The sequence below is a fragment of the Pteronotus mesoamericanus genome, unplaced genomic scaffold (genome assembly GCF_021234165.1).
Source record: "Pteronotus mesoamericanus isolate MK-2021 breed Mesoamerican mustached bat unplaced genomic scaffold, CSHL_Meso_final scaffold_128, whole genome shotgun sequence".
Classification (NCBI taxonomy): Eukaryota; Metazoa; Chordata; class Mammalia; order Chiroptera; family Mormoopidae; genus Pteronotus; species Pteronotus mesoamericanus.
The window spans coordinates 208774-234315 of NW_026555305.1; the positions used below are offsets into that span (position 1 = coordinate 208774).

The window sequence follows — 25542 nt, forward strand, 5'->3', positions numbered from 1 at the left end:
CTGAAAAAGCAATCAGCCATAACACTGCTAATAGGGCCGTGAAGATATAGACCCAACCTGATTTGGCTGATTGGCCCATCTTGAGCAATCAGGACTAGGAATCTCAGTTTGTTCAGAAGGAATCCTTCACACTGAAACATCTCTGGCACAGACATGGGGAAGCTGTAAGGGGGATGTGGTTGCTGAACATTTTCAGGGCTGCAGAGAAAACATGGTGAGCCCCATGTCCTCATCCAGCCACTACTTGACAGAGGAGGTGGGGTGTCTAATCTTTTGGTGTCTCTGGGCACTCTGGGAGAAGTAAAGTTGTGTTGGGCCACATATTAAATTCATTACAATGGGTAATCACAAAAAACCTCAATAATTTCAGAAAATTTACGATTCTGTGTTGGGTTGCACTCATAGCCACCTGTGCTGCATGCGGCTCAGTCCACTGGCAGGACACCTGTGTAGTACAGGATCGAGAGTAGTTTCCTGTGTGAAGTGAACACCCTGCTAGGAAGATAATAATACTGCACATCTCCAGCATCAGTTCTGAATACATCTCAGGTATCATGTACAGCTGTTCTCAGTACTGCAGGGAGGATGCTAGCAACATTTACAAAAAACATTTGAAGGGTCTAATGGAGTGGATGATATTTACAGCAGTGGGTAATACCGTACTCCATCATGCAAAGTATAAGTGAATGTCCAGAAAAGACCCAGCTGTGAATCACTGGCGTCTCATTAGTGCTGAGCTATGTGCTAAGTTCAAAAAAGAGGTAGACAAAATGCGGCTACAGCTGGACGTCATTTCCCCTGGATAGACCGCTGGAAATGACAGATAGGGTTCCCATGAAGACTGAAGACGCCAGAAAAATGGGGAAAACTCGGGATAATTAGAATAATGAAAACAGTAGCAAGCTGAGTTTATGTCTGTGGCCTTTGCTGTCCTGCCTTGCACTGGGGGTCTAATGTGTTATGGTAGAGGTTGTCCCCAGCTCTGGAATCAGACTCACATGTTCCAATCTGGCCACTTATCTCTCCTGTGTCCTTGGAAAAACCACTCCCTCCTTCTCCATCCTATTTTCCCCAAAAATACATTGTTACTAATTCCCAGTGTGCTGTTAGGATTGAAAAAAAATAAAGATTATCAAAGAGCAAGCCTTTGAAAATTTTCATTCAGGGATAAAGGCTGCTCATTCCTGAAAATATTTTATTCTTTGGTTTTTAGAGGGAGTAAGGGAGCAAGAAAGGGAGGAAAATTTGAAGTGCAAAAACATTCATTGTTTGCCTCTCTCACTCTCCTGTCTTGGAAACTGGACTAAAACACATGTATCTGCCCTGACTAGGAAATGGACATGTGACCTTCTGGTTTGCAGGACAGCATTCAACCCAGTGTGCTACTCAACCCAGGGAAAGGTTGTTTTTTACCCACATTTAAACACAAAAATACTGAGGCCTATAAGGTGAATACCTTCCCTGTAACCGTAACTATGGTCTACAATCTCAGATTTAAATCCCGGTTTCATGGCCAAGACATGGGGAAGCTAATCAGTATTCTCTTGTCTTTAGAATCTTGGAGAGCTTTCAGACTCAAGTAACACCCATTCATCTCTTAGCACCTTGAACACCTTCAAGTCCCACCGTAGCCCAGTAAACCCCAGATGAAACAGTACAGAGAGGGTGAAAACTAAAAAGCAAAAACTATTATATTACTTAGTGTTTGAATTTACAAAAGCGATGAAATGTATTAATGAGGCAGATTATTCTTTAAAGTATATAACATATACCTGGCTACATTGTGTACAGAAAATAAAATCCAAATAATGTGAATGTTTTCCATTATTTTTACAATAATTCCACAAAACAAGAACTTATTCAAAGAGTGAAAATGGGTGACACACTACAACATCTTGGTTGTTTCACTCTCCTATTTTTTAAAGTAGACCAAAATTTTAGAATAGGATTTGAGCACATAATGTACTAAGAACCTACCGATTACACACACTCCTGAAAAATGCTCATCATAAATCCTTTAAGAAATGCAACTAAAACAACATAAAGAGCATGACAAGTATATGAAAAGAGAAAACTATAAAATTTAAACATATCAACATTTTGCTAGAGTGATAAAGTATAAAAACATTTCTGGTATTCACATCACTCCAATTGCATTTCAGAAGTATAAAGTCTTAGTAGGAGAAATCACTGATAGAAGAAAAATATTTCACAAATTCACTGAAGGTGTAAGACCATTCTCCAGGGTGAACTCTTCGATGACAACAGAGTAGACTGCTACAGAAAGATTTCCCACTTTCACTGCACCCGAGGCATTTTCCCCCAGTGAAGTCTCCAAGGATAACAAAGGTTACTCATAAAACATTTACCACATTCCCTGCTGCCACAGAACTTTGTTCCTGTGTGTAGCCTCTGTAACATGATAGTTAAGGCAACAGGTAAGAGATTTCCCACATTCACCACACTCATACGCGTTCCTTTGCTGTGAACTATCACGATAATGGAGGTAACTGATATACACAAAGGATTTCCCCATTTAGTGCACTCAGAAGTATTTTATCCAGTGTGAACACTTTGATGAAAATAGAAGGAAGAGCTACAGGTACAAGATTTCCCATGTTCACTGCACTCATAAGGCCTTTCTACAGTGTGCACTTTCTACTGATGACGGAGCCCAGAGTGACTAGTATAAGATTTTCTACATTCACCACACTTGGGCCTTAGACTGTGTGAACTCTCTTATGTTTTTGGAGGTTAGAGCTAGTTCTGAAATATTTGCCACATTCAGTACACCCATAAGGCCTTTCTCCAGTGTGAACTCTGTGATGTTTACGAAGCTCAGACCTAGTGGTAAAAGATTTTCCGCATTCAACACACTCATGAGGCCTTTCTCCAGTGTGAACTTTCTGATGATGAAGCAGACTAGAGGAACATGTGTAAGATTTCGCACATTCACCACACTTATAAGGCCTCTCTCCAGTGTGAAGTCTCTGATGACAAATAAAGTTTTCTTTTTGTTTAAATGATTTCCCACATTCAGTGCACTCATAAGGTCTTTCTCCAGTGTGAACTTTCCGATGATGAAGGAGACCAGAGGAACACGCGTAAGATTTCCCACATTCACCACACTTATACGGCCTTTCTCCAGTGTGAACTCTCTGATGACGAATCAAAGAATGTTTTTGCTTAAATGATTTCCCACATTCATTGCACTCAAAAGGCCTTTCTGCAGTGTGAACTCTCTGATGACGAATAAAGATATCTTTTTGCTTAAATAATTTCCCACATTCAGTGCACTCATAAGGCCATTCTCCAGAGTGAAGCTTCTGATGATAACGGAGACTGGAGTGACGGGTATAAGATTTTCCACATTCATCACACTTATAAGGCCTTTCTCCAGTGTGAACCCTCTGATGACAATTAAAGCTATCTTTTTCCTTAAAAGACTTCCCACATTCAGTGCACGTATAAGGCTTTTCTCCAGTGTGACTTCTCTGGTGAACACGGAGCTCAGAGCTATAGGTGTAAGATTTTCCACATTCACTGCACTTATGAGGTCTTTCTCCAGTGTGAAATCTCTGATGAATATAGAGGATTGCACTTGACACGAAAGATTTTCCACATACATTGCACTTATAAGGCCTTTCTCCAGTGTGAACTCTCTGATGAATACGGAGGACAAAGCTCCTGTTGAAAGATTTTCCACATTCACCACACTTGAAAGGCCTGACCCCAGTGTGTACACTGTGATGTTTATGGAGGGTAGATCTAGTGGTGTAAGATTTTCCACATTCAGTGCACTTATGAGGTCTTTCTCCAGTGTGAACTCTCTGATGAATACGAAGGACAAAGCTCCTGTTGAAAGCTTTCCCACATTCACCACACTTATAAGGCCTTTCTCCAGTATGAACTCTCTGATGAGAAGTAAATGTATCTTTTTGTTTAAAAGACTTCCCACATAGAGTGCACTCATAAGGCCTTTCCCCAGTATGAACTCTCTGATGAACACGGAAGGCAGAAATTCTGGTAAAAGACTTCCCACATTCACAACACAAAAAGCACTTTCTTCGAATAAGGAATCTCTGGTCCTCAACAAGTGTGTCATCACAGCCAATGGCATTCTTGCATTCTCTTGAGGTATAATACTGTGCACATTGAAAAGTCATTCCTGACTTGGAGATTTCATTTTCCCTATGCATGGCATTAGCACCCTGCTGCTCAGGATGCCCGGTGCTGATAACAAAGCATTTTCCAACCTGACTACAGGTATAAGCATTCCACGTCAGATGGTAATCGCAGCTCTCTGCAAGTGAGACCCTGTCCACACTGCTTATGAAACTATTCTGCCTTGTGTCCTGATCCTGGTGCTGGTGACTCTGTGCACTGAAGTGAAATGGTTTTGCACATGCCCCGCACCTCAGCAGTGTTGGGCCCTGTTGGGTTCCCTGCTGGTTAGTTAAGAGGAAAATGTCTCTCAAGACACGCCCACAACTCTCACAGGGGTGGCTATTCTGGGAAGGCAGAGCTGACTTCAGATTCATAGCCTTTGAGATTCTCACACTGATATTCTGTTCACTGGGTGCCTCCACATCTTCTGCTCCACAGCAGCAACCTGAACAAAAAAAGAACATGAGTGAAGTACACAGCAACCTAGAGGGAGCGTTTTTTTCCTCATTATTAATTTCTATCTGTAACATCTGACACGATTCTATGTGATGATTTCCAAGACAAATGAGAGACTCAAAAAAAGCCCCTCAGGGTTGTAATGATAAGTAACTCATTAATCGAAGGATATCAGCACACACTGGGACATCAGGAAGAGAGGCTGGCTTCACAAGTAATTCCTCCCATACGGGCTCCCTCCAAAACCCTTCCTGCTGGTGATGTCAGCTTGTGTAGAGGATATGAATGTGCCCCAAACCATGAAAATCAACCACAGCAGGGCAGATTCTGGGCTAGGCTTGTACAGCAAAATGTGTACATTTCAATGTCCAGCAGGCATTGGTCAAAATGGGAGAGCACATCAAGAAGACACCTCGGGAGAAAAGTTGCGATGCAGATGTTATGAAGGCAGAGATTACCCATGGCTGGAAGTCAAGAGTGCAAAGGAAAATCATTAAAAGTAACAAACTGGCAATTGCCAACACTGGGAAACCATAAGGGTATTTTTAAAGTGTGGCCACTGGCGATGGTGACAAAAACACAGTTCAAGAGAACAGGTTCCTCATTCTGTTTTAACCAAAACTTGGAATCAGATTCTCCCCCACTGCCATTCAGCAATGGCAGACCCCCTGTGAGCCCATCCTGTCATGGTTGGATGCCTGTCCCTCTTGGAATATGCGAGGGACTGTTCCGTTCCCTCCACTTAAGAGAAATCATGTGGAATGCTGAGAGTGCAGCTCCAAAGAGAAAGCGTGATACATGAATAACCAACACTGTTATTGAATACCTCTACACCAAAAAACCAAGAAAAAGTTCTAATGAGTTACCACTGCAAGATGGCAGTTTAGAAATGCAAGTGTTCAACCCCCTTCAAGAATAATTAGACAATTATCCATGAAAAACAGCATCCCTTCAGGAAAGGGGAAGAGGCTTTAGAGACCAGTTCTTTCAAACAGCTACAAGGTGAAGCGTAATTAAAAAGAACTACACAAAAGATTAGCAGGAAAGACGGGCTCAGCAAACAGGGTTAGATTCAAAACACAAGGGTAAGAACTTCTAGGAGACACTGAGCTTATGCTACCATTGACTCTAGTGGCCTCTCTGCCACCAAAGGCTCCAAGAGATCGCTAACTGTTTGCACAAGTGCAGCCCTGGCCTCTGAGGGCCACTTCAGTCTTCAAAATGCTGATGTTGGTTATGGGGCAGCAAGAAGAATGGGAAGTGAAGCTTCTCATCAGCCCAAAACACAACACACCACCTGGCAAGCACCCTTGTATGCACATGCACATCAACTACTCCTCTAAAGAGAATTGGTTCCATGAGTCCAAAAAGTAATTGCTTCATTAAGTATCAGACATCCACACTAAGACAAAGAGAACAAGAAAAATATCAAAAGGAACTTCACAATGTGAAAGTGAATTAAGCCAAAGTATGGTTGCCTATCAATTGACAAAATATAATTTAAATAATAATTTCTAAAAACTTCAGTGAGGTATAAACGAATATACATGCAACTCAACATAATGAACAAAAATGGGAATAAAACATGAGGATCAGTGAGACGGAAATTGTAAAAAAGGATGAAACAAAAATTTGATGTTGAAGAAAACAATGAATAAAATGAAAAAGGCAAAAGAGTCCACAGCAGACAAGATCAAGGAGTAAAATGAACACTTCACCTCGGAGTCAGGTGATTGAAAATCCTCCACGTAAGAACAAAAATGTGAGCACAGCCAAGGTGAATTTTGGAACACCATAAATAACCTATATTTGCATCATGGGAGTCCCAGAGGAGGAGAAAAAGAGAGAATATGAGAAGGAAGAAATGGCAGGGAAATGAGAAGTGTAAAAATTTTATTTTAAAAAACAAACTAAATACTGCCTTCAAAATATGACAAACAAATGTGAATAGATCCTCCCAGATCCCTGAACAGATTTCATGCAAACAGGATTTCAGCATGACATTTTATAATAAAAGTGCCAAAAATCAAAGCCGAGAAAAACATTGGAAGATCAAAGGGAATACAAACTCCTCATGTAAGGACAACATTCCCATAAGGCCAAAACAATAGAGTTCTCTAAAGAAACCTTGCAGCCTGGAGAATATCAAATGATATATTCCAAGCACTAAGAAAAAATATCTGCAAAGAACAATAGTTTATGCCCAAACCTCCTCCTCAGAAATAACAGGAAGAAAAACTTTCCCTGAAACGCAAACTTTGAAGAAATTAATTTCTACACACCCTCTTACTAGAAATGCCAAGAAATGTGTGTGTGTGTGTGTGTGTATCTTTCAGCTGAAATAAAGGCATACTACAGAGAAACGTAAAACTGTCAAACTGTCTGGTAAGGACAGGATACTTTCAGGTTCACAATACTGACAGAGTTCATTCGCAGAGTATACTTTACTAAACTCTATTGTAAAGGACAAAAATTAAGTGTACTAAGAATTACAGCCCTGGCTTGTGTGGCGCAGTGGACTGAGCGCAGGCCTCTGAGTCAAGGGTTTCCAGTCTGGTTACCAGTCAGGACACATGCTTAAGTTGTGGGCCAGGTCCCCAGTAGGGGGCACAACATAGGCAGTCACACACTGATGTTTCTCTCCATTTTTCCCTTCCTCTCCCTCTGTCTAAAGATAGATAGATAAAATCTTTTTAAAAAAAGAATAACAATGGTGAGAATATTTGCAGAGAGATGCACAATATAGAAAGATGTGAACTTTGCCATCAATACACGTACAGGGGTAGTGTGTCTGGGTCAAAGCGTATAATTTTTACATGCAATGAACCTTTTTTCTGGTTACAACAAACTATTAAGAGTGTGGATTTGATGTAATCTAATAAAAACAAACCACAAGCACAATCCTGAGTGCAGGCACAAAACAGAAAGGAATCAACACACACACACACACACACACACACACACACACACACAGAGAGAGGAATCAACACACACACACACCCCACCACACACGCCCCCAGGCCCCGCCAATAGCAAGATAGAAAAACAAACAAACAAAAAAGGAACTATAAAGAGTCAGAACACATGACAAGGTGACAACAGTAGGTTCTTCAGGAATTCTCCAATCAACGATATGGAGTGGGTGAAGTGATAACAAACACAAGACACAGAAGCATTTGAGATAGATAGATAAAATCTTTTTAAAAAAAGAATAACAATGGTGAGAATATTTGCAGATAGATGCACAATATAGAAAGATGTGAACTTTGCCATCAATACACGTACAGGGGTAGTGTGTCTGGGTCAAAGCATATAATTTTTACATGCAATGAACCTTTTTTCTGGTTACAACAAACTATTAAGAGTGTGGATTTGATGTAATCTAATAAAAACAAATCACAAGCACAATCCTGAGTGCAGGCACAAAACAGAAAAGAATCAACACACACACACACACACACACACACACACACACAGAGAAAGGAATCAACACACACACACACCCCACCACACACGCCCCCCGGCCCCGCCAATAGCAAGATAGAAAAACAAACAAACAAAAAAGGAACTATAAAGAGTCAGAACACATGACAAGGTGACAACAGTAGGTTCTTCAGGAATCCTCCAATCAACGATATGGAGTGGGTGAAGTGATAACAAACACAAGACACAGAAGCATTTGAGATCTTGCGTCCGGGCCATCGTCATAAGTTTTGCTCGAATAAACACTGATAAGAACTCTCGTGATGGGCGACAAAAGCGAAGAGATTAAAAAGTACAAAATGACAGTTACAGAATAGTCACGGGGATGTCAAGTACAGAGTAGGAAACAGAATCAATAACATCATAGTAATAATGTATGTGCCAGATGGGTGTGAGGTCTACGGAGATAATCACTTAGGAAGTTATACAATGTCTCATCATGAAACTAATATAATAATGTATGTAAATTGAATATAAAAATACAAAAGTTTACTTAAAAAAATGAAGGAATAAATAAATAAATAAATTGAGGCCCGGTTGGGCTTAACGTGTATGTCAAGAAAACCCCAATATGAGTCCCCCAGATACAATATACACTGCCCGAGAGACCCAATGAAACTTTATGGACACAAATACACTGCACATGAAAAGATGTGAAAAATATTCCATGCAGATAACACAGAGAGCAGGAGGACAACAATTGCAATTATTATGTGCCCAACCACAGAGCACCTAAGTACATAAGCAAACAGCATGAGATCCAAAAGTGGAAAGTCAACACAACACTAGTAGACAACTTGAATATTCCCCTTCCAACAATAGGTAGAACTTCCATTTTGAAAACAGTACGGAATTATTGGAGATTGAAAACACTACTTAGAAAACAGAACTAATAAATACACGCACAGTATTTTATCCAGCCCTGGCCAGGTGGCTCAGTGAATTAGAGCATTGTCCCGTGCACCAAAAGGTTGTGCGTTTTGAGTCCTGATCTGGGCATAAACATAGGCTGTTGGCTCGATACTGGTTTGGGTATGGACGGGAGGAAACCAAAGGATACTTCTTGCTCACACTGATACTTCCCCTTCTCCCTCCCTCCTTACTCTAACAATCTAGAGAGATGTTTTACAGTGAGGACAAAAACTATAGAGAGCTGTAGAAACATTCCAGATTATAAAACATGCTTTTTCTCACTACTCAATGTGAAATCTGTTAGCCTTCTGGCAACACTCCTGAGGTCAAATCCTGCCCTAGGAGGGTTCTGTACAGCAGGTACCGGGGCAGCAGGGAGAGAAAAGCGCAGTGCAAGCAAACCAGCTCTGCCAATCCAGGATCTACCCAGAATACTAGGGAAGCAAATAGCTCCCACAATCCACACAGGACAAGAGCAACCCCAGAGGAATGAAGGGTATGGGGGAAATGCAGAGACTAGGCCAGGTCACCAGAGAGGCAGAAGGTCTTTTGTTTTGAGACTGTGAGTTAGTTTATTAACATTTGGGGCAATGAACTGGAAAATTAAAACAAAAACAAAAACAGAAAAAACACCCCTGCAGGCATGATGAGGGGTAAGACTGAGACCAGTTGCTGCGTCCCATCGTTCCCTGGGAACAAGTCTGGTCAGGACCCTGAGAGCTTAGGACAGAAGCAGCAAACTGCAACCCTGAGGAAAGGCAGTACAGGGCAAGCCAAAGAGTGTACAGGGAGAGTCGGTGTCTTACCCAGTGATGACAGAAGAGCATAGTTCTCCAGCATCACATCGAGATACAGGCGTCTCTGAGCCTCCACCAGGAGGTGCCATTCTCTCCTAGAGAAATACACGGCAACATCCTCAAAGGTCACAACCACCTGTCAGAAATAATAAAAATGAATCTGGAACAGTCTGAGACCCAGAGTTCTACTCTTCCCCACGCCCAACCCCTTGCAGCCTCCCTCCCGCGTCCCCACCCCCCCCCCCCGCCCCCCCTCGTTCACAGACAACACCAATGCCTGGAGCCAGAGCTGCCTGCTGTGTTATCACAGTCCCGTTTATCACCCACATTGGAGACTGAAAGGACCCCTCTGTACGGTCTGACATTAAAACTTTGTAACCAAAATTGAGTCATGGCTAGCAGCCACTTCCTAGGCCTCTATATTCCTGAGGAGAGTCCATTTTCACCTTCACCCAGCCCATCTTTGTTAACATACCTTGGGAATGGCAGGGTAATTTCCTTGTGTCTTACCCTTCAGGACACAGACAGCGCAGGAGAGCAGAGACCAAAAAACCCCTCAGTGTTATTATTGTCCTAATTAACTAAATAGTAACGATCTTATCTTCTGTAATGTAAAAGAATTGTGTCTACTCATCTTCACCTTTTCTTTATTATCAGGGGCTTCCCGCTTTATCTTCCCTCACTTCCCTAACCCATCACCAATGGATTTCAAGTTCCCAACTTACAAACCTTTCTTTCTTTTTTCCTGATGTAATAAAGAAGTGGTGACATTACCACGTCCCAAAGAATTCTCACACTCCCTTGCGAGTTTGTTTCCTGCAAATCGTCCTCAGTTTGGCTTAAAGAAACATTTTCGAGAGTCCCTACAGTCTGAATGTTACTTTCGTTGACACCACAAATGGGAGCACCTTGGTATCACCTGTGACCTGCACTCGGGAATGGCATATCCCCAAGGTCTCATTTGGAAGTTGGAAAATTACCAGGGGAAAAGTCTTTAGACACTACAAGGTAATGTCACCGCACCATAGACACCGGGACACCCTTTCCTTCCTTGTCTACTTTCATAATGATGTTCAACGTCAGAACCTGTGGGAAGAAGCAGTCAACCACCTTCAGCTCCAGGTAAGCACGTCTCAGCTGCATCTCCGCCCGGCCCCGGAGTCTGGTGACCTCCGGACAAGCGTCTCCTCAGAGCTGCCGCTCACCGGCCCCGTGACCTTGAACAGGGGCTCCTCTTCCTGTGCCTCTCTGTCCTCAGCACCCCACTCCTGTCGGTTTTCTGTGTCTCTCAGGCCTCACGACCATCCAGGGCTCCCAAGACCATCAGGAAGAAGGTGCCACCCCTCAGCTCCCAGTCAGGACGCGAGTCCCCCTCAGACCGTTGGGGGCTGACGGAAGGCCCAGGCAGGGCTGCGGGCCTTTCCGGGTCCACGACTCCCGCACGTGTTCAGGAGGAGGAAGCTCAGCCGCTCACCCTCACCCTCCGCGTCACACCGTTTCCACCTCCGAGCGCCGAACCATCCCGGAGGCCGGGACCTGGGCTGCAGAAAGTGCCGGGCGCCCGGCATCTGGGCTGAGGGGTCAGCGGGATGAAGGGAAGGGAAGGTACAGGGACGGGTTCGGGGACGGGCACTCACCTCTGCGGAGCTTCTCTGCGCGGTCGCCGCCATCGGTCTGTCTGAGCAGATCGAGGAGCGAGCGGAGGTTTGAGGAGCGTGTCCCTGGTATAAAGGCGCCTGTCCCGGCCCTGAAGCCGGAATCCTGGGCTGCTTACTTGGCCTCGCACCGCCTGCGGGGAGCAGCCCGCTGGCGCCGTCTCCAACCGATTCCGCGACCACAGCACCCTGACCGGCTGAACGGGAACTGCGAAGAGGAAACGCCCGCCAGGAGACGCAGGAAGTCCCGCCCCGCAGTAGGGCCCAAACGGAAATGCAGTTTCTGAGGCTTTGTTGACTCATAGTTGCGATAATACACACTTGCCTTCTGGGTAACGTAGGCTGTAAACTCAGTGCGACACTGCATTTCGCCAGCGGACTCCAGGAGTGAATTTACAGGTTTACACTCCGACAATACCCTAAGATTAGTGACCCCGCCTTATAGCCGCTCCGTGGACGCGATATGTAGGACAAGGAAGTGCCTGGTATACCTGCTTTGAATCTTACCATGGCACAAGTGCCTCCTTCAGGCTGAATGTGGTTGGGGGACATAGCTGTAGTCCCTAAAGCTGTCTCTCCTGCATCAGTAGGACCTACAATGCAAATAACTGCAATAAATAATACACTCATACTTACGTACATCTTTGCCTGATGCAGCCAGGAGTCTCTGCTCTGCCTGGGCAGCAGTGTGACTGGATTCCCCACTGATTTGTTCTGCTAATGCCTCTAATGTAAATTACATTTTTTTTTTCAAACAATGGAGTGCATATTGAAGACATCAAAGACATGCTATTACAGGAATTTAGCCCATAAAGTATAGGTAAAGTTCCAGACCAAACAACTGAATATCCTACTAAAGTTAGTGCCACTAACTTGTTTGTAACAAAGTGCACATTGTAGTCTATGAAATAAGCAATAACATCGGTGAAAAATAACAATATACATACCTTAATTTGTTCTTTTAAATGATTTTTTAAATTTATTTTTGAAGAATGAAAGGGAGGGAGAAAGAGAAGGAGAAAAGTATCAGTGGGAGGTTGCCTCTCACAGGCCCACTACTGGGGATCTTGCAAACAACCCAGGCAGTTACCCTGACGGAAAATAGAACCGGTGACCCTTTGGTTCACAGGGTGGCACTCAATCCACTGTGCCATACCGGCTAAGGCTACATATCTTAATTTAAAAATATCATATTGATTAATAAATGAAAACCATTATGTCGGCCCTCCTTGAGTTGCATGCATTATTTTGCTGGTAGAGAGTCTGTCTTCCTGTGGTTGAAAGTGAATACTCTGAAGCTCAAGACAGCACATTGCAATAAAGGGGGTTGTGCCCACATTACTGAACCCGGGAAAGAGACTAATAACCTAGTTACCCCATCATACATATGACAAAAATGTCACAGGAACATAGGACAAATCTTTGAGAAATGAAAAGAATGATATGAACATAAATGGGAACCTACTTGTAATGTCAATATCAATTAAAGTAAATTAATTGCTGGAAAATTGGGAGAAGTAAATTCTGACAAAGTTCTTAGTATTTTTGTCAGTGTGAAAATGGTAATGTAATTATCATAATGAAAGAGAGCCTGTGAGGAACACACATAAATAAAGATTTATAAGTGAGATGATGATTACTATGGCATTGTCAATTCAATAACTTAGGAACATATTCAAGAATTATATTTAGAGTAAATAAAGAAATGCATATCTACAAGTGAAAGTTGATCTATGTTTAGCTGAGAATTCTTTTACATTACATGAAATGTTATAATGCACAGGAAAGTTTGGGCCCTGGCCCGGTAGCTCAGTGGATTGGAGGTTGACACTAACACCACTGTTCTCGGTTTGATCACTGATCACGGCACCTATAGCAATTAACCAATGAATGCACAAACAAGTACAACAACAAATCAATGTTTCTCTTTATCCTTTTCTCTCTTTCTTAAAATGAATAAATTTTTTAAAATAATGAGTATGTGCACATGTCATAAAAATTTAAAATCAATAGAAGATCTGTAAGAGTTTCTTTTCCTATTTAAAAATTTAAAGTGCCTTTTTTCCAGTTTCTGATTGCACTAGCTGTTGATGTCTCTGTCTCATAGTATCTTTCAAATCTGGACCAGAAGAGGTCACTGCAGGTCTTAAAACACTGCAAAGTTTTTGTCCACCTTGATCAAAGAGGATGTTCCCTCAGGCTACGTGGAGTCCCTTTGGAAATACTGAGCACATTCCAAATAAGCCCTACCAGTCATTCAGCTAAGGAGATCTCCACTAACAAAGGCTACAGACTGGATGGGTCGTACATACCAAGGCAGGCATCAGTAGCCGTCTCTGTTTGGTAGTGAAGTCAGCACATTTATGTCCAGGAGCAGGGTGAAACTGTATCCAGATAATGGGCACAGTAAACACACAGAAGACAGACTACCATCTGATTGAGATGAAACTTTCACAGCAGATCCTCAGCCTAAAGATCGAAAAAACAGACAGTAGTTGAAGCTGCAGGTGCTGCCTAAAAGCACCAAGAATAGAGCTAGTGAATGCACATGCCTGTGGAAAGAAATTCCAGAAGTTATTTTTCATAGACCTCATTTACTTCATTTATTTATTTAATTAAAAAAATTTTATTGATTATGCTATTACAGCTGTCCTACTTTTCCCTTTTTACTCTCCTCCACCCAGCAACCCCCACTCCCTCAGGTAATCCCCCAACAGTTCTTCATGTCTATGGATCATGCATATAAATTCTTTGTCTAATTCACTTCCTACACTGTACTTTATATCCCCATGGCTATTTTGTAACTACCAAGTTGTACTCAGTCTCCTCACCTCTTCAGCCATTCCCCCACACCCCTCCTCCCATATGGCAACCATCAAAATGCTCTCCATATCCATGACTCTATCTCTGTTCTTGTCGCTTAGTTTTCTTTAGATTTAGTTGTTGATAGTCATTTCTTTAGCCATTTTATTGTTCATTAATTTCATCTTCTTCATTTTCTTCTATAAGTCCCTTTAATATTTCATATAATAATGGTTAGGTCATGATGAACTCCTTTAGTATTTTCTTGCCTGGGGAGCTCTTTTTCTGCTCTTTGATTCTGAACGATATCTTTGCTGGGGAGAGCAGTCTTGGCCATAGGTCACTGCTTCTCAAAACTTTGAATATTTCTTGCCAATCCCTTCTGGCCTTCAGTTTCTTTTGAGATATCACCTGACAGTCTTATGAGAATTCTCCCGTAGGTAACTAACTTTTTTTCCTATGCTGCGTTTAAGATTCTCTCTTTACCTTTAACCTTTGGGTTCCCCCCGCTCCCTTAACCTTCCTCTTCTGTGAGGTGACCTGCATTCCTAACTTTGGATTATGGAATATAACACAAACTCAGTGACATAACATATTGTTCCCTGTATCTTAAACTTCCATTTCCATCTTCCTCTTTTTTTTAAAGATTTTATATTTTTCTTTTTAGAGAGAGGGGAAGGGAAGGATTAAGAGAGGGAGAGAAACATCAATGTGTGATTGCCTCTTGTGCACAGCCTACTGGGTACCTGGCCCACAACCTAGGCATGTGCCCTGGCTGAGAATCAAACCAGCGACCCTAAATCGTCAGTTGGTTCGTAGCTGACAATCTGCTGAGCCACACCTTCCAGGGCAATTTTCCTGTTTTAAAAATAGATTTCCAACTTCTTGTTTTTTCTCTTTTCCTTCTGGCACCCTTATGATGCAAATGCCAGACCTCTTGAAGTTGTCCCCGAGACTGCTTATGCTATCCTCATTTTTTTGGATTCTTTTTTCTTCTTGTTGTTTTGATAGGTTGTTGTTTGCTTCCTTCTGTACCATATCATTGAGTATATTCTTGGCTGTGTACCGTTATCATTGAGTATGTTCTCGGCTGTGTTAAAGATCCCTATAAACTATTCTTTATTTCAGGTAGTGTATCCTTTGTTTTTGACTGGATCATTTTTATATTGTTGACGTCCTCACTAAGTTCCTTGATCATCCGAATAAAGAGTTGTGAAATCTCCATTGACTGACTGCTAATCTCCACTTCATTTAGCTCTTTTTCTGGAGTTTTGCTCTGTTCTTTCGTTGGTGCCATGTTTCTTTGTCTCCTCATTCTGGCAGCCTCCCAGTGTTTCCAGTTATTAAGTAGAGCTGCTCTGACTCTGTGTCTTCATAGTGTGGCCTAATGTAGTAGTTGTCCTATAGGGTCCAGAAGCAGAACATCTATCACCCAAGTTGGCTACTCGAGTTTGCGTTGTATGTGGACTCACAGCTTCCTGTTGTAGCTGATCCTTGGTTGATGTGGTAGGTCAAAAGGAGGGGTTTACCCCAGCCAATCAGAGGTGAGGTTGGCTGTGACCACTGACCACCAATTTTAGTCATATATGGAAGATGAGCGATGCAGGGGCAGCATGGTGGTGGTCTGACATGGACTGTAGCTGTCCACTGGGTGCTTTGTCCCTGGAGTTTCCCAGGTGTTACAGGCCAAGGTTAGCTCCCACCTGTCTTTTGCCTCGGCCACCCAGCCTGAACTATAAAGGAATCTCTGAGATGGCTGCTGCTTGTGCTAGGCTTGGAGATTTCCAGGCAAAGCCATGCTATGAATAGAGGCAGGACACTGCTAGTACTGGGCCTGGGGATAACTGAGGGCAGCTGCTGTTTGTTTGACAGAATTTAGAAAGTTGTGAAGCATGAGTCAAGACCAGCTATTCATATGGAAAAGCGGCTTGGTTGGGACCATAAGTTGAATGGGTTAGTCTTTAGGGATCTGTAAGGGAGGTAAAACAATGCCAGCCAGATTGATGGAGTATCAGGTACCGCATCAGCTTGCTGGGTCTGGGGTGCATGTGGGTGGGAAGGTGTAGAAAAGGGACCATGGTCTCAGCTCACCTTAATAACAGACACTTCAGTTTCTCCGTGTACACCAATATTGACTTTCAAGCTGCTATGCCAGTGCTGGAGCTCAGAGGGAATGAGTCTTAGCAGGTGAGTCTGTATGTGGGGTCTTTAAGAGAAACTGCTTGGGACACCAAAAGTTTCTTCCACCAAAGGAATCCCCACTTGTTTTGATAGACAGAAGTTATGGGGATTTATATTCCTGGCACTGAAAGCCTGGGCTGGGGGCCTGGTGTGGGGCTGGATTTCTTGTTCCCCTGAGTTTTTATATACCATATGTGGGTGAGGCAGCAGCCCATTCCTTATCTGTTACCACCTAACAGTCTGGATGGATGTGGTTTTTTTACTTTTGTTGCTCTCAGACTTCCATTCAACTTGGTATTTCACAGTACTCAGTGATGGTTGTTCTATATTTTAGTTGTAATTTTGATGTGGTTGTGCAAAGAGGTGAGCCATGTCTGTCTGAGCCGCCATCTTGACCAGAAGGCCTGAGGCAATTTAGGGTGATGCACAAAAGGGACCAAACGTAACAAAAACAATGAGACTCTGAAATTCTTTGGGTCTGGGAGGGAAAACAGAAATGGACTCTACTCAATTAATGAAGTTGCTCTGCGTGGAAGTGTCAGAGCCACAGGACATCAAATGATGTGTGGCCAGAATATTATGTTAACTATTGAGATTAACTCAAGAGAAGCAAGAAGTCTCTGTGGAGCTTCAAGAGTGTCTTCCACACATTCAACACAACAGAGGACCCTGTCATCCGAAAGCTGGTGAGTATCTAGAGCAATACCTTGGCCATCAGGAGCAATCTGGCCTCACTGATGAGCTGCATCCACTCCCTGTATTCCTCAGACATTGCCATTCAGTCAGGTCTTACCTCTCTTGACACTGAGTGGGAGGGCCATGGAGTCCTACTGGATGAAGGCTAATTTCTTCAATTTGCCCTGCAACCCAGCTATAGAGTCAAACTACATTAGCCAAGACTTCCCTGAGACCTAGGTGAGCCTCTGAAACAGCTGAGATAATTACTAAATGATTATTGAAGAAATGAAACATGATGTCATGGTTTTCCTTTACCTCTTCTAAGTTTCTCGGCTCACACCTTAGTATATCTTTCCCACCTGTTTTTCCTCAAGTTCTCCTGAATGAAAAGGATCCATGCTTTGTAGATGCTTTGTAGAAAGAAGATATTCCGGGTAGCCACGTTTCCAGAAGAGAAGTAGCTCAAATTAGTTCTGTCATTCTTAGAACTAAGTGTCCTTTATGTACTACCAATTAGGGCTTCCCTGTTCTCTGGCTTCACAGAGCATTTTCTCATATAGCCATTTAAGGAATGCTCATTGTTTAACTCCATTCACCAACATCAATACCTTTCTGTAGTTTGCTCACTCCATAACCCTTTTACAGAAATACTCTCCAGTCCCCATGTACAAACTATCACTGCATTTACAGGTAAGATGATGATCATTTCCCTGAAAGGTAGAGAAATACAAGAATCCAAAACGTGTTTCTCATGTTCACATGCTCACTTTCCTAACCTTCATAGATGGCAATACCACAGCCACTCTGGTATAAAATTATACATATTGAACATAATCATTATTTCTAGGTACATGTTAATATTCACAGAAGTTAAAAATACATCTTATCTCAGAAAATTCAGTGAGAAATTTCATGGGAAAAACCAATTATTTTTGGCCCTAGCTAGTGTGGCTAAGTGGATTGAATGCCAGCCTGTGAGGTGAAAGATCACCAGTTCAATTCCCAGTCAGGGACCATGCATGGGTTACAGGCCATGTTCCCAGTAGTAAGGGTGCAAGAGGCAATTGATAGATGCTTCTTGCACATGTGGCTGTTTCTGTCCCTTTCTTTCTTCCTCCTTCCCTCTCCCTCAGATGAAAATGGAAACATCACTAACATTTAGAAGAGTTTTAAAGATCCAGCACTAATGTAAGACATTGTACCAACCACAGTGAGGAGAAAATGACAAGGGAAAAGGAGATTTTCAGTGTCCACACTTGCCACCTCGTTCCTTTAAATGGACTGTGTTTAGTAAAAGGATGTGGAAGCAGATTGCAAATATCACCATGGATGCTTCAGACTCAGCCTCTTCTCTGAAAAAGCCCATGAGCCATAATTCTGCTAACTGAGCCAAGAAGACATTAATTCGACCTAATATGTCCCATTTGTCTATCTGGAGCAATCAGGACTAAGAATCTCAGTTGTAACCAGAGTGTACTGGGGTCTGTAGTGAGGGCTTCTATTCAGAACTATGTTCCTACCAAAGCTCTCTCGTGCATACATAGGGACAATGGAAAGGAGGATGTGATTGCTGAACATAGTCAGGGCTGCAGGGAATAGATGGTGAGCACCACTGTCTCCTCCAGCCAGTCCTGGACAGAGTGCTGGATCAAGTGGACACTGAGTTTCATGTATAAACAGGTGAACTCTCTACTAAGGAAGTAACAATACTATATATCTCCAGCACCACTTCTGAATATGTCCCTAGTATCACATCCAGCTGACCACAATACTGCAGAATGAACGTCAGTGACATGTACCAAAAACACTTGACAGGTCACACTGAGGCATGACAGTCACCCCAGGGGATAATATCAAGGCCTGTCACCCGAAATGTTAGTGAACGTGCACAAAGACTCAGCCATAAATAACCAGGGACTCCTTAGTGCCTAGCTGTCTGTTAAACTTAAAAAGAAGGTAGACAAAATGCAGCCAAGACTCACTTCCCTGGAGAAAGAAGATACTAGGGTAGCCACATTTCCCATAAAGGTAGTGAACTGGAATTGACAGAGAGTGTTCCCATAAAGACTGTGAGGCAGATCTTAAGCATTCGAAGACACCAGAAAAATGTAGAAATTTCATTATAATGGCAACACTGAAATCAGGAGCAACAGCTGTGTTTCCCATTTTCTTGGTCTTTACCATCATCCTGCCCGGTGATGAGGCCTTAATATGCCACAATAGAGATGCCCCCAGCTCTGGAGCTGCACTAACGACTTTGAATCTGACCTTTTGGACCTGACATCTGTCTACTGTGTGACCTTGGAAAACCCTTTTAACTTGCTAATCTTTGATTTCCCAAGATCAGGAAGGAAAAAATGATTTGGGTCACTAACATTTATTGTCCCACTGATGCGGATGAACTACAAAAATAATCATAATCAAAAAGCAAATCTTGTAATAGTAATACCAATAAGTGTTTACTGAATTCTTTTACCTCTGTTGATCCTCATGAGGGCCACGGTTAGTCCAGTTGTTAATTTCCTACCAGTCAGTGAAGTCAGTTTTGGGGAGTTTCATTGTCACCCAGAGATTCTCATGTGGGGAATCCATACAGACACAGCCTAGGAACCCTGAGGCCACCTCTTCCACGTGGTAGAGTCTGTGTGGACTGCAGTAGATACAGGAGATCTGAGAAGCTCCATTTATTTTTCCCAGGAACTCAGGGCAGGAGGTCACAGGGGTTTTGGCCTGTGAATGGTACATAAAGTTAATAACATAAGGCAACTACTTTTTGAGCAAGTACTCAGGCAAGGGGATCAAGGCTGCTCTTTACCACTATAGTTAGTACAAGGCCCATAGAGTACTGAGGCCCATAAAGAGCACTGATTTCCTACAATCATAATGAGGATCACTAATTTGAGCTTTAAACCCAAGTTGCATGGCCCAAGGTATGGGGTCTCTAATCACTTATCTCTTCTCTTGGGCTTCCAGGAGGCCTCAAGAGATACTTGTTCATTCTCATACCACCAGTTTCACTTTCAAGTCCTCTTTCAGCCCAGCACACTCCAGATGTTAGGCCATAAAAATGGGCGAACACTGAAAAGCAAGCCTTTTTATTATATTGTTTCAACTTACAAAAGTAATACAGTGTGTTAATAATGCAGATTATTCCTTAAAGTATATGACATGTGCCTACCACGTTCTGTACAGCAAAAAACCTGAATAATTAGAAAATATTTTCCACTCTTAAAAACAATTATTTTTTAAAAAACAATTTCCCATAAAGGGAAAATTACTTGTTATTTAAGGAGTGAAAGTGGGTGACATTGCAACACGTATCTTTGCTGTTTTACGTCCTATGCAGGAGCGTAGCAGAAATTAATAAAAGAATAGGTAAATTTTGTGAGCACACAATATACTGAACACGTTATCAGTAGTGCATATACAGTAAAAATTCTTAGGGAAATGTAACTAAAACAAGAGAGAGAGCATGAACATGTAAGAGCTAGAACTCATAAAAATAAGACACTCATGATTTTGTTAAGATGGGGAGAAACATGCCCGATAGACTGAGAGTAAGAATGCATAGTCATAATTAGTTTAGGTGGTGCTTTGTTAGGTACTTCAAAATTTAAACGTTAAATTCTGAGACATGTCCACAGTGTGAACACATAAAATTAAATTCAGAGGTTTCCTTACAAAGTTTTCTTCAGTGTCAATGAACTGGGAAAAAAAATACATTTCCGAAAATATAACCATTTACACACTGAGAAAACTCCAATGATAAAAGAGTACTACTTATGGCTAGAAATTCCCATGTTCACTTCACACGTGAAGGCTTTAACCAGACTGAACTGTGATTAAGGTGACTATGACTCTGAGATTAAACGTTTTTAAAATTAAATGTCCACATAAGGCCTATCTCTTGTGTAAACTCCCTGATGATAAGTAAAAAGAAAGGATAGAAAAAGAATTTCCCACATTCACTGTAATCAAAAGGCTTTTCTCAAGAGCGAAATCTCTGAATAACGGAGCTAAGTGATATAAAAAAAAATTTCTTATATTGCATGTATATATAAAACCTATTGCCTCTGTGACCTCTTAAAATATAACAAAGGGAATGGGTAGATATAAAAGTTTTTCCAAACTTATTTTACTTATAAAAACTTAGTCACTGTGAATTCTCTGATGAAAGGAAAATCATGGCTGGTAAAAGATTTCCCATATAGCTTTCAAAACACATTATTACTACAATGTAAACTCTCACAATAATGGAAATTACTGATATAAGAAAAAGACTTCACACATTCCCTGGAGAAATAAGGCCATTCTTCTGTGTGAACTAGATGATGACACTGAAGGTTAATGCTACAGATAAAACATTTCCCACATTCACTGACTTCATAAGGCCTTTCTTTTCATGTTAATGTGGGTGACTGCTATCGCTAAAGGATGACCTATATTCAGTCCTGGCTAGTATGGCTCAGTGGATTCTGAATGCCGGCCTGCATATCAAAGTGCCGCTGATCTGATTCCCAGTCAGGGCACATGCCTGGGTTGCAGGCCAGGTCCCCAGTGGAGGCACGTGAGAGGCAACCACACATTGATGTTTCTCTCCCTCCCTTTCTCCTTTCTCTCCCCTCTAAGAATAAAGAAATAAAATCTTTTTTTAATTAAAAAAAAAAGGATGTTCTACATTCAGAGCACTCATAAAGCTTATCTCCTTTATGAACTCTGATAATACCAGCAGAGTCTCTGGCAGTAGACTTCCAAACTTCACTGCACTCAAAAAACCTTTATCCAGTGTGAACACTTCAATGAGGACAAAAGGTAGAGCTGCTCATATATTTTTTCACATTAACTGCACTCATATGATTTTTCTCCAGAATGAACTCTGTAGTGTTGAAAAAGGGCAGAGATTTGACTAAAACATTTCTTACATTCACTGCACTCATAAACTCCTTCTCCAGTGTGAACTCGCTGATGACAACAAAAACCATTCCTACTGGAAAAAGATTTCCCACATTTACTGCACTCATACGGCCTTTCTCCCATGTGAACTCTGTGATGTTTATGAAGACAGAGCTACAGTTATAAGATTTTCCATATTCACCACACTCATAAGGCCTTTATCCAGTGTGAACTTCCCAATTACGGAGAATAGAGTGAGTAGAGAAGGATTTCCCACATTCACATTTATAAGGCTTTCTCCAATGTGAATTTTCTGATGTTATGAGAGACAATAGCTCTTGGTAAAGACTTCCCACATGTACCACACTTATAAGGCCCTTCTCCAGTGTGAACTCTCTGATGATGATGGAGATTAAAGTGCCTTTTTGAAAGGTTTCCCACAGTCACATTTATAAGGCCTTTCTCCAGTGTGACCTTTCTGATGATAATAGAGACCAGAGCTACTGGTGAAAGATTTCCCACATTCACCACAATTAAAAGGCCTTTCTCCAGTGTGAACTATCTGATGACGACGCAGGTCACATCTCTGGGTAAAAGATTTCCCACATTCACCACATTCATAAAGTCTTTCTCCAGTGTAAATTTTTTGATAAACATGTAGGGCAGAGCTACTGGTGAAAGGTTTTCCACATTCACCACACTTATACGGCCTTGCCTCCGTGTGAACCCTCCGGTGAGAATTAAAGTTCTCTTTTTGCTTAAACGATTTCCCACATTCAGTGTACTCATAAGGCCTTTCTCCAGTGTGACCTCTCTGATGACGAATAAAGCTATATTTTTGCTTAAATGATTCCCCACATTCAGTGCACCCATAAGGTCTTTTTCCAGTGAGAACTCTCTGGTTATACGGAGCATAAAACTACTGGAAAAAGATTTTTCACATTCACTGCACTTATGAGGCCTTTCCCCAGTGTGAACACGCTGATGTTTATGGAGGTAAGACATCGTGGTAAAAGATTTTCCACACACATTTGTATGGCTTTTCATCAGTATGAACTCCCTGATGAATGCAGAGGGCAGAAATTCTGGTAAAAGACTTCCCACATTCACAACACAAAAAACACTTTCTTCGAATAAGGAATCTCTGGTCCTCAACAATGTGTCATCACAGCCAATGGCATTCTTGCATTCTCTTGAGGTGTAATTTTATGCACATTGAAAAGTCATTTCTGACTTGGAGATTTCATTTTCCCAATGCATGGCATTAGCACCCTGCTGCTCAGGATGCCCGGTGCTGATAACGAAGCATTTTCCAACCTGACTACAGGTATAAGCATTCCACGTCAGATGGTAATCGCAGCTCTCTGCAAGTGAGACCCTGTCCACACTGCTTATGAAACTATTCTGCCTTGTGTCCTGATCCTGGTGCTGGTGACTCTGTGCACTGAAGTGAAATGGTTTTGCACATGCCCCGCACCTCAGCAGTGTTGGGCCCTGTTGGATTCCCTGCTGGTTAGTTAAGAGGAAAATGTCTCTCAAGACACGCCCACAACTCTCACAGGGGTGGCCATTGTGGGAAGGCAGCACTGACTTCAGATTCATAGCCTTTAAGATTCTTACACTGATATTCTGTTCATTGGATGCCTCCACATCTTCTGCTCCACAGCAGCAACCTGAACAACAAACACTACTGAAGTACATACTAACCTAGAGAAAGCAGTTTTTCTCATTACTAATTTCCATCTGTGATATCCAGCACGATATATGCAATGATTTCCATGACAAATGAGAGACTCATAGAAAGCCCCTCAGGACTGTAATGATAAGTAACTCATTAATCGAAGGATATCAGCACACAGTGGGACATGAGGAAGAGAGGCTGGCTACATGAATAGTTCCTCCTATAGGGGCAGCCTGCAAAACTCATCCTGCTGGTGATGTCAGCTTGTGTAGAGAATATGAATGTGCCCCAAACCATGAAAATCAACCATAGCATGGCAGACGTTGAGTTTGGTTTGTATAGCTATATGTGCACACTTCAATGTCCAGCAGGCATGGGTCCAAATTGGTAAGCACATCAAGAAGATACCTCGGAGAAAGGATTGCGGTGTAGATGTTATAGAGGCAGAGATTACCCATGGCTGGAAGTCAAGAGTGCAAAGGAAAATCATTAAAAGTAACAAACTGGCAATTGCCAACACTGGGAAACCATAAGTGTATTTTTAAAGTGTGGCCACTGGCGATGGTGACAAAAACACGATTCAAGAGAACAGGTTCCTCATTCTGTTTTAACCAAAACTTGGAATCAGATTCTCCCCCACTGCCATTCAGCAATGGCAGACCCCCTGTGAGCCCATCCTGTCATGGTTGGATGCCTGTCCCTCTTGGAATATGCGAGGGACTGTTCCGTTCCCTCCCCTTAGAGAAGTTATGTGTAATGCTTAGAATGCAACTCCAAAGAGAAAGCATGATACATGAATAACCAACACTGTTATTGAATACTCAGCACCAAAAAAAAAAAAAATGGAAAAAGTTTTAATGAGTGACCACTGCAAGATGGCAGTTTAAAAATGCAAGTATTAAACCCCTTTCAAGAATAATTAGACAATTATCCATGAAAAACAGCCTCCGTTTAGGAAAGAGGAAGAGGCTTCAGAGACCATAAGAGCTACATAAAAGAATAGCAGGAGACTGACTCAGCAAACACGGTTAGATTCAAAACACAAGGGTAAGAACTTGTAAAGAGATACTGCCAAAAATCAAAAAAGGCAACTGGAAGACCAAAGGCAATACAAACTCCTAATCTAAGAACAACACTCCCATAAGGCCAAAGCAATAGAATTCTCTGAAGAAAGCTTGGCAGCCTGGAGAATATCAAATGATATATTCCAAGCACTAAGAGAAAATATCTGCAAAGAACAATAGTTTATGCCCAAACCTCCTCCTCAGAAATAACAGGAAGAAAAACTTTCCCTGAAACGCAAACTTTGAAGAAATTAATTTCTACACACCCTCTTACTAGAAATGCCAAGAAATGTGTGTGTGTGTGTGTGTGTGTGTGTGTGTGTGTGTGTGTGTATCTTTCAGCTGAAATAAAGGCATACTACAGAGAAACGTAAAACTGTCAAACTGTCTGGTAAGGACAGGATACTTTCAGGTTCACAATACTGACAGAGTTCATTCGCAGAGTATACTTTACTTAACTCTATTGTAAAGGACAAAAATTAAGTGTACTAAGAATTACAGCCCTGGCTTGTGTGGCGCAGTGGACTGAGCGCAGGCCTCTGAGTCAAGGGTTTCCAGTCTGGTTACCAGTCAGGACACATGCTTAAGTTGTGGGCCAGGTCCCCAGTAGGGGGCACAACATAGGCAGTCACACACACATGTTTCTCTCCATTTTTCCCTTCCTCTCCCTCTGTCTAAAGATAGATAGATAAAATCTTTTTAAAAAAAGAATAACAATGGTGAGAATATTTGCAGATAGATGCACAATATAGAAAGATGTGAACTTTGCCATC

The 25542-nt window shown here is 42.0% G+C and overlaps 1 protein-coding gene across 1 annotated transcript; it reads right to left on the reverse strand.

The window, feature by feature from the left end:
- Positions 1-2387: 2387 nt before the first annotated feature.
- Positions 2388-12238, reverse strand: LOC129082530 (zinc finger protein 256-like). The gene is made up of 4 exons (XM_054588227.1): positions 12107-12238; positions 11453-11678; positions 9825-9951; positions 2388-4612 (listed from the first exon to the last, which is right to left on the reverse strand). Exons 2-4 carry the CDS (start codon positions 11483-11485, stop codon positions 2721-2723), a joined length of 2052 nt encoding a protein of 683 aa, XP_054444202.1. The 5' UTR covers positions 11486-11678; positions 12107-12238; the 3' UTR covers positions 2388-2720.
- Positions 12239-25542: the final 13304 nt, after the last annotated feature.

Excerpts from the sequence above, each read along its gene's own strand:
- LOC129082530 (XM_054588227.1), bottom strand. The coding sequence starts at position 11,485 with ATGGCGGCGACCGCGCAGAGAAGCTCCGCAGAG. Across the intron at positions 9,952-11,452 it reads CGCAGAGAAGCTCCGCAGAG|GTGGTTGTGACCTTTGAGGA; the intron begins GTGAGTGCCCGT and ends TATTTCTGACAG. Across the intron at positions 4,613-9,824 it reads TGCTCTTCTGTCATCACTGG|GTTGCTGCTGTGGAGCAGAA; the intron begins GTAAGACACCGA and ends TTTTTTGTTCAG.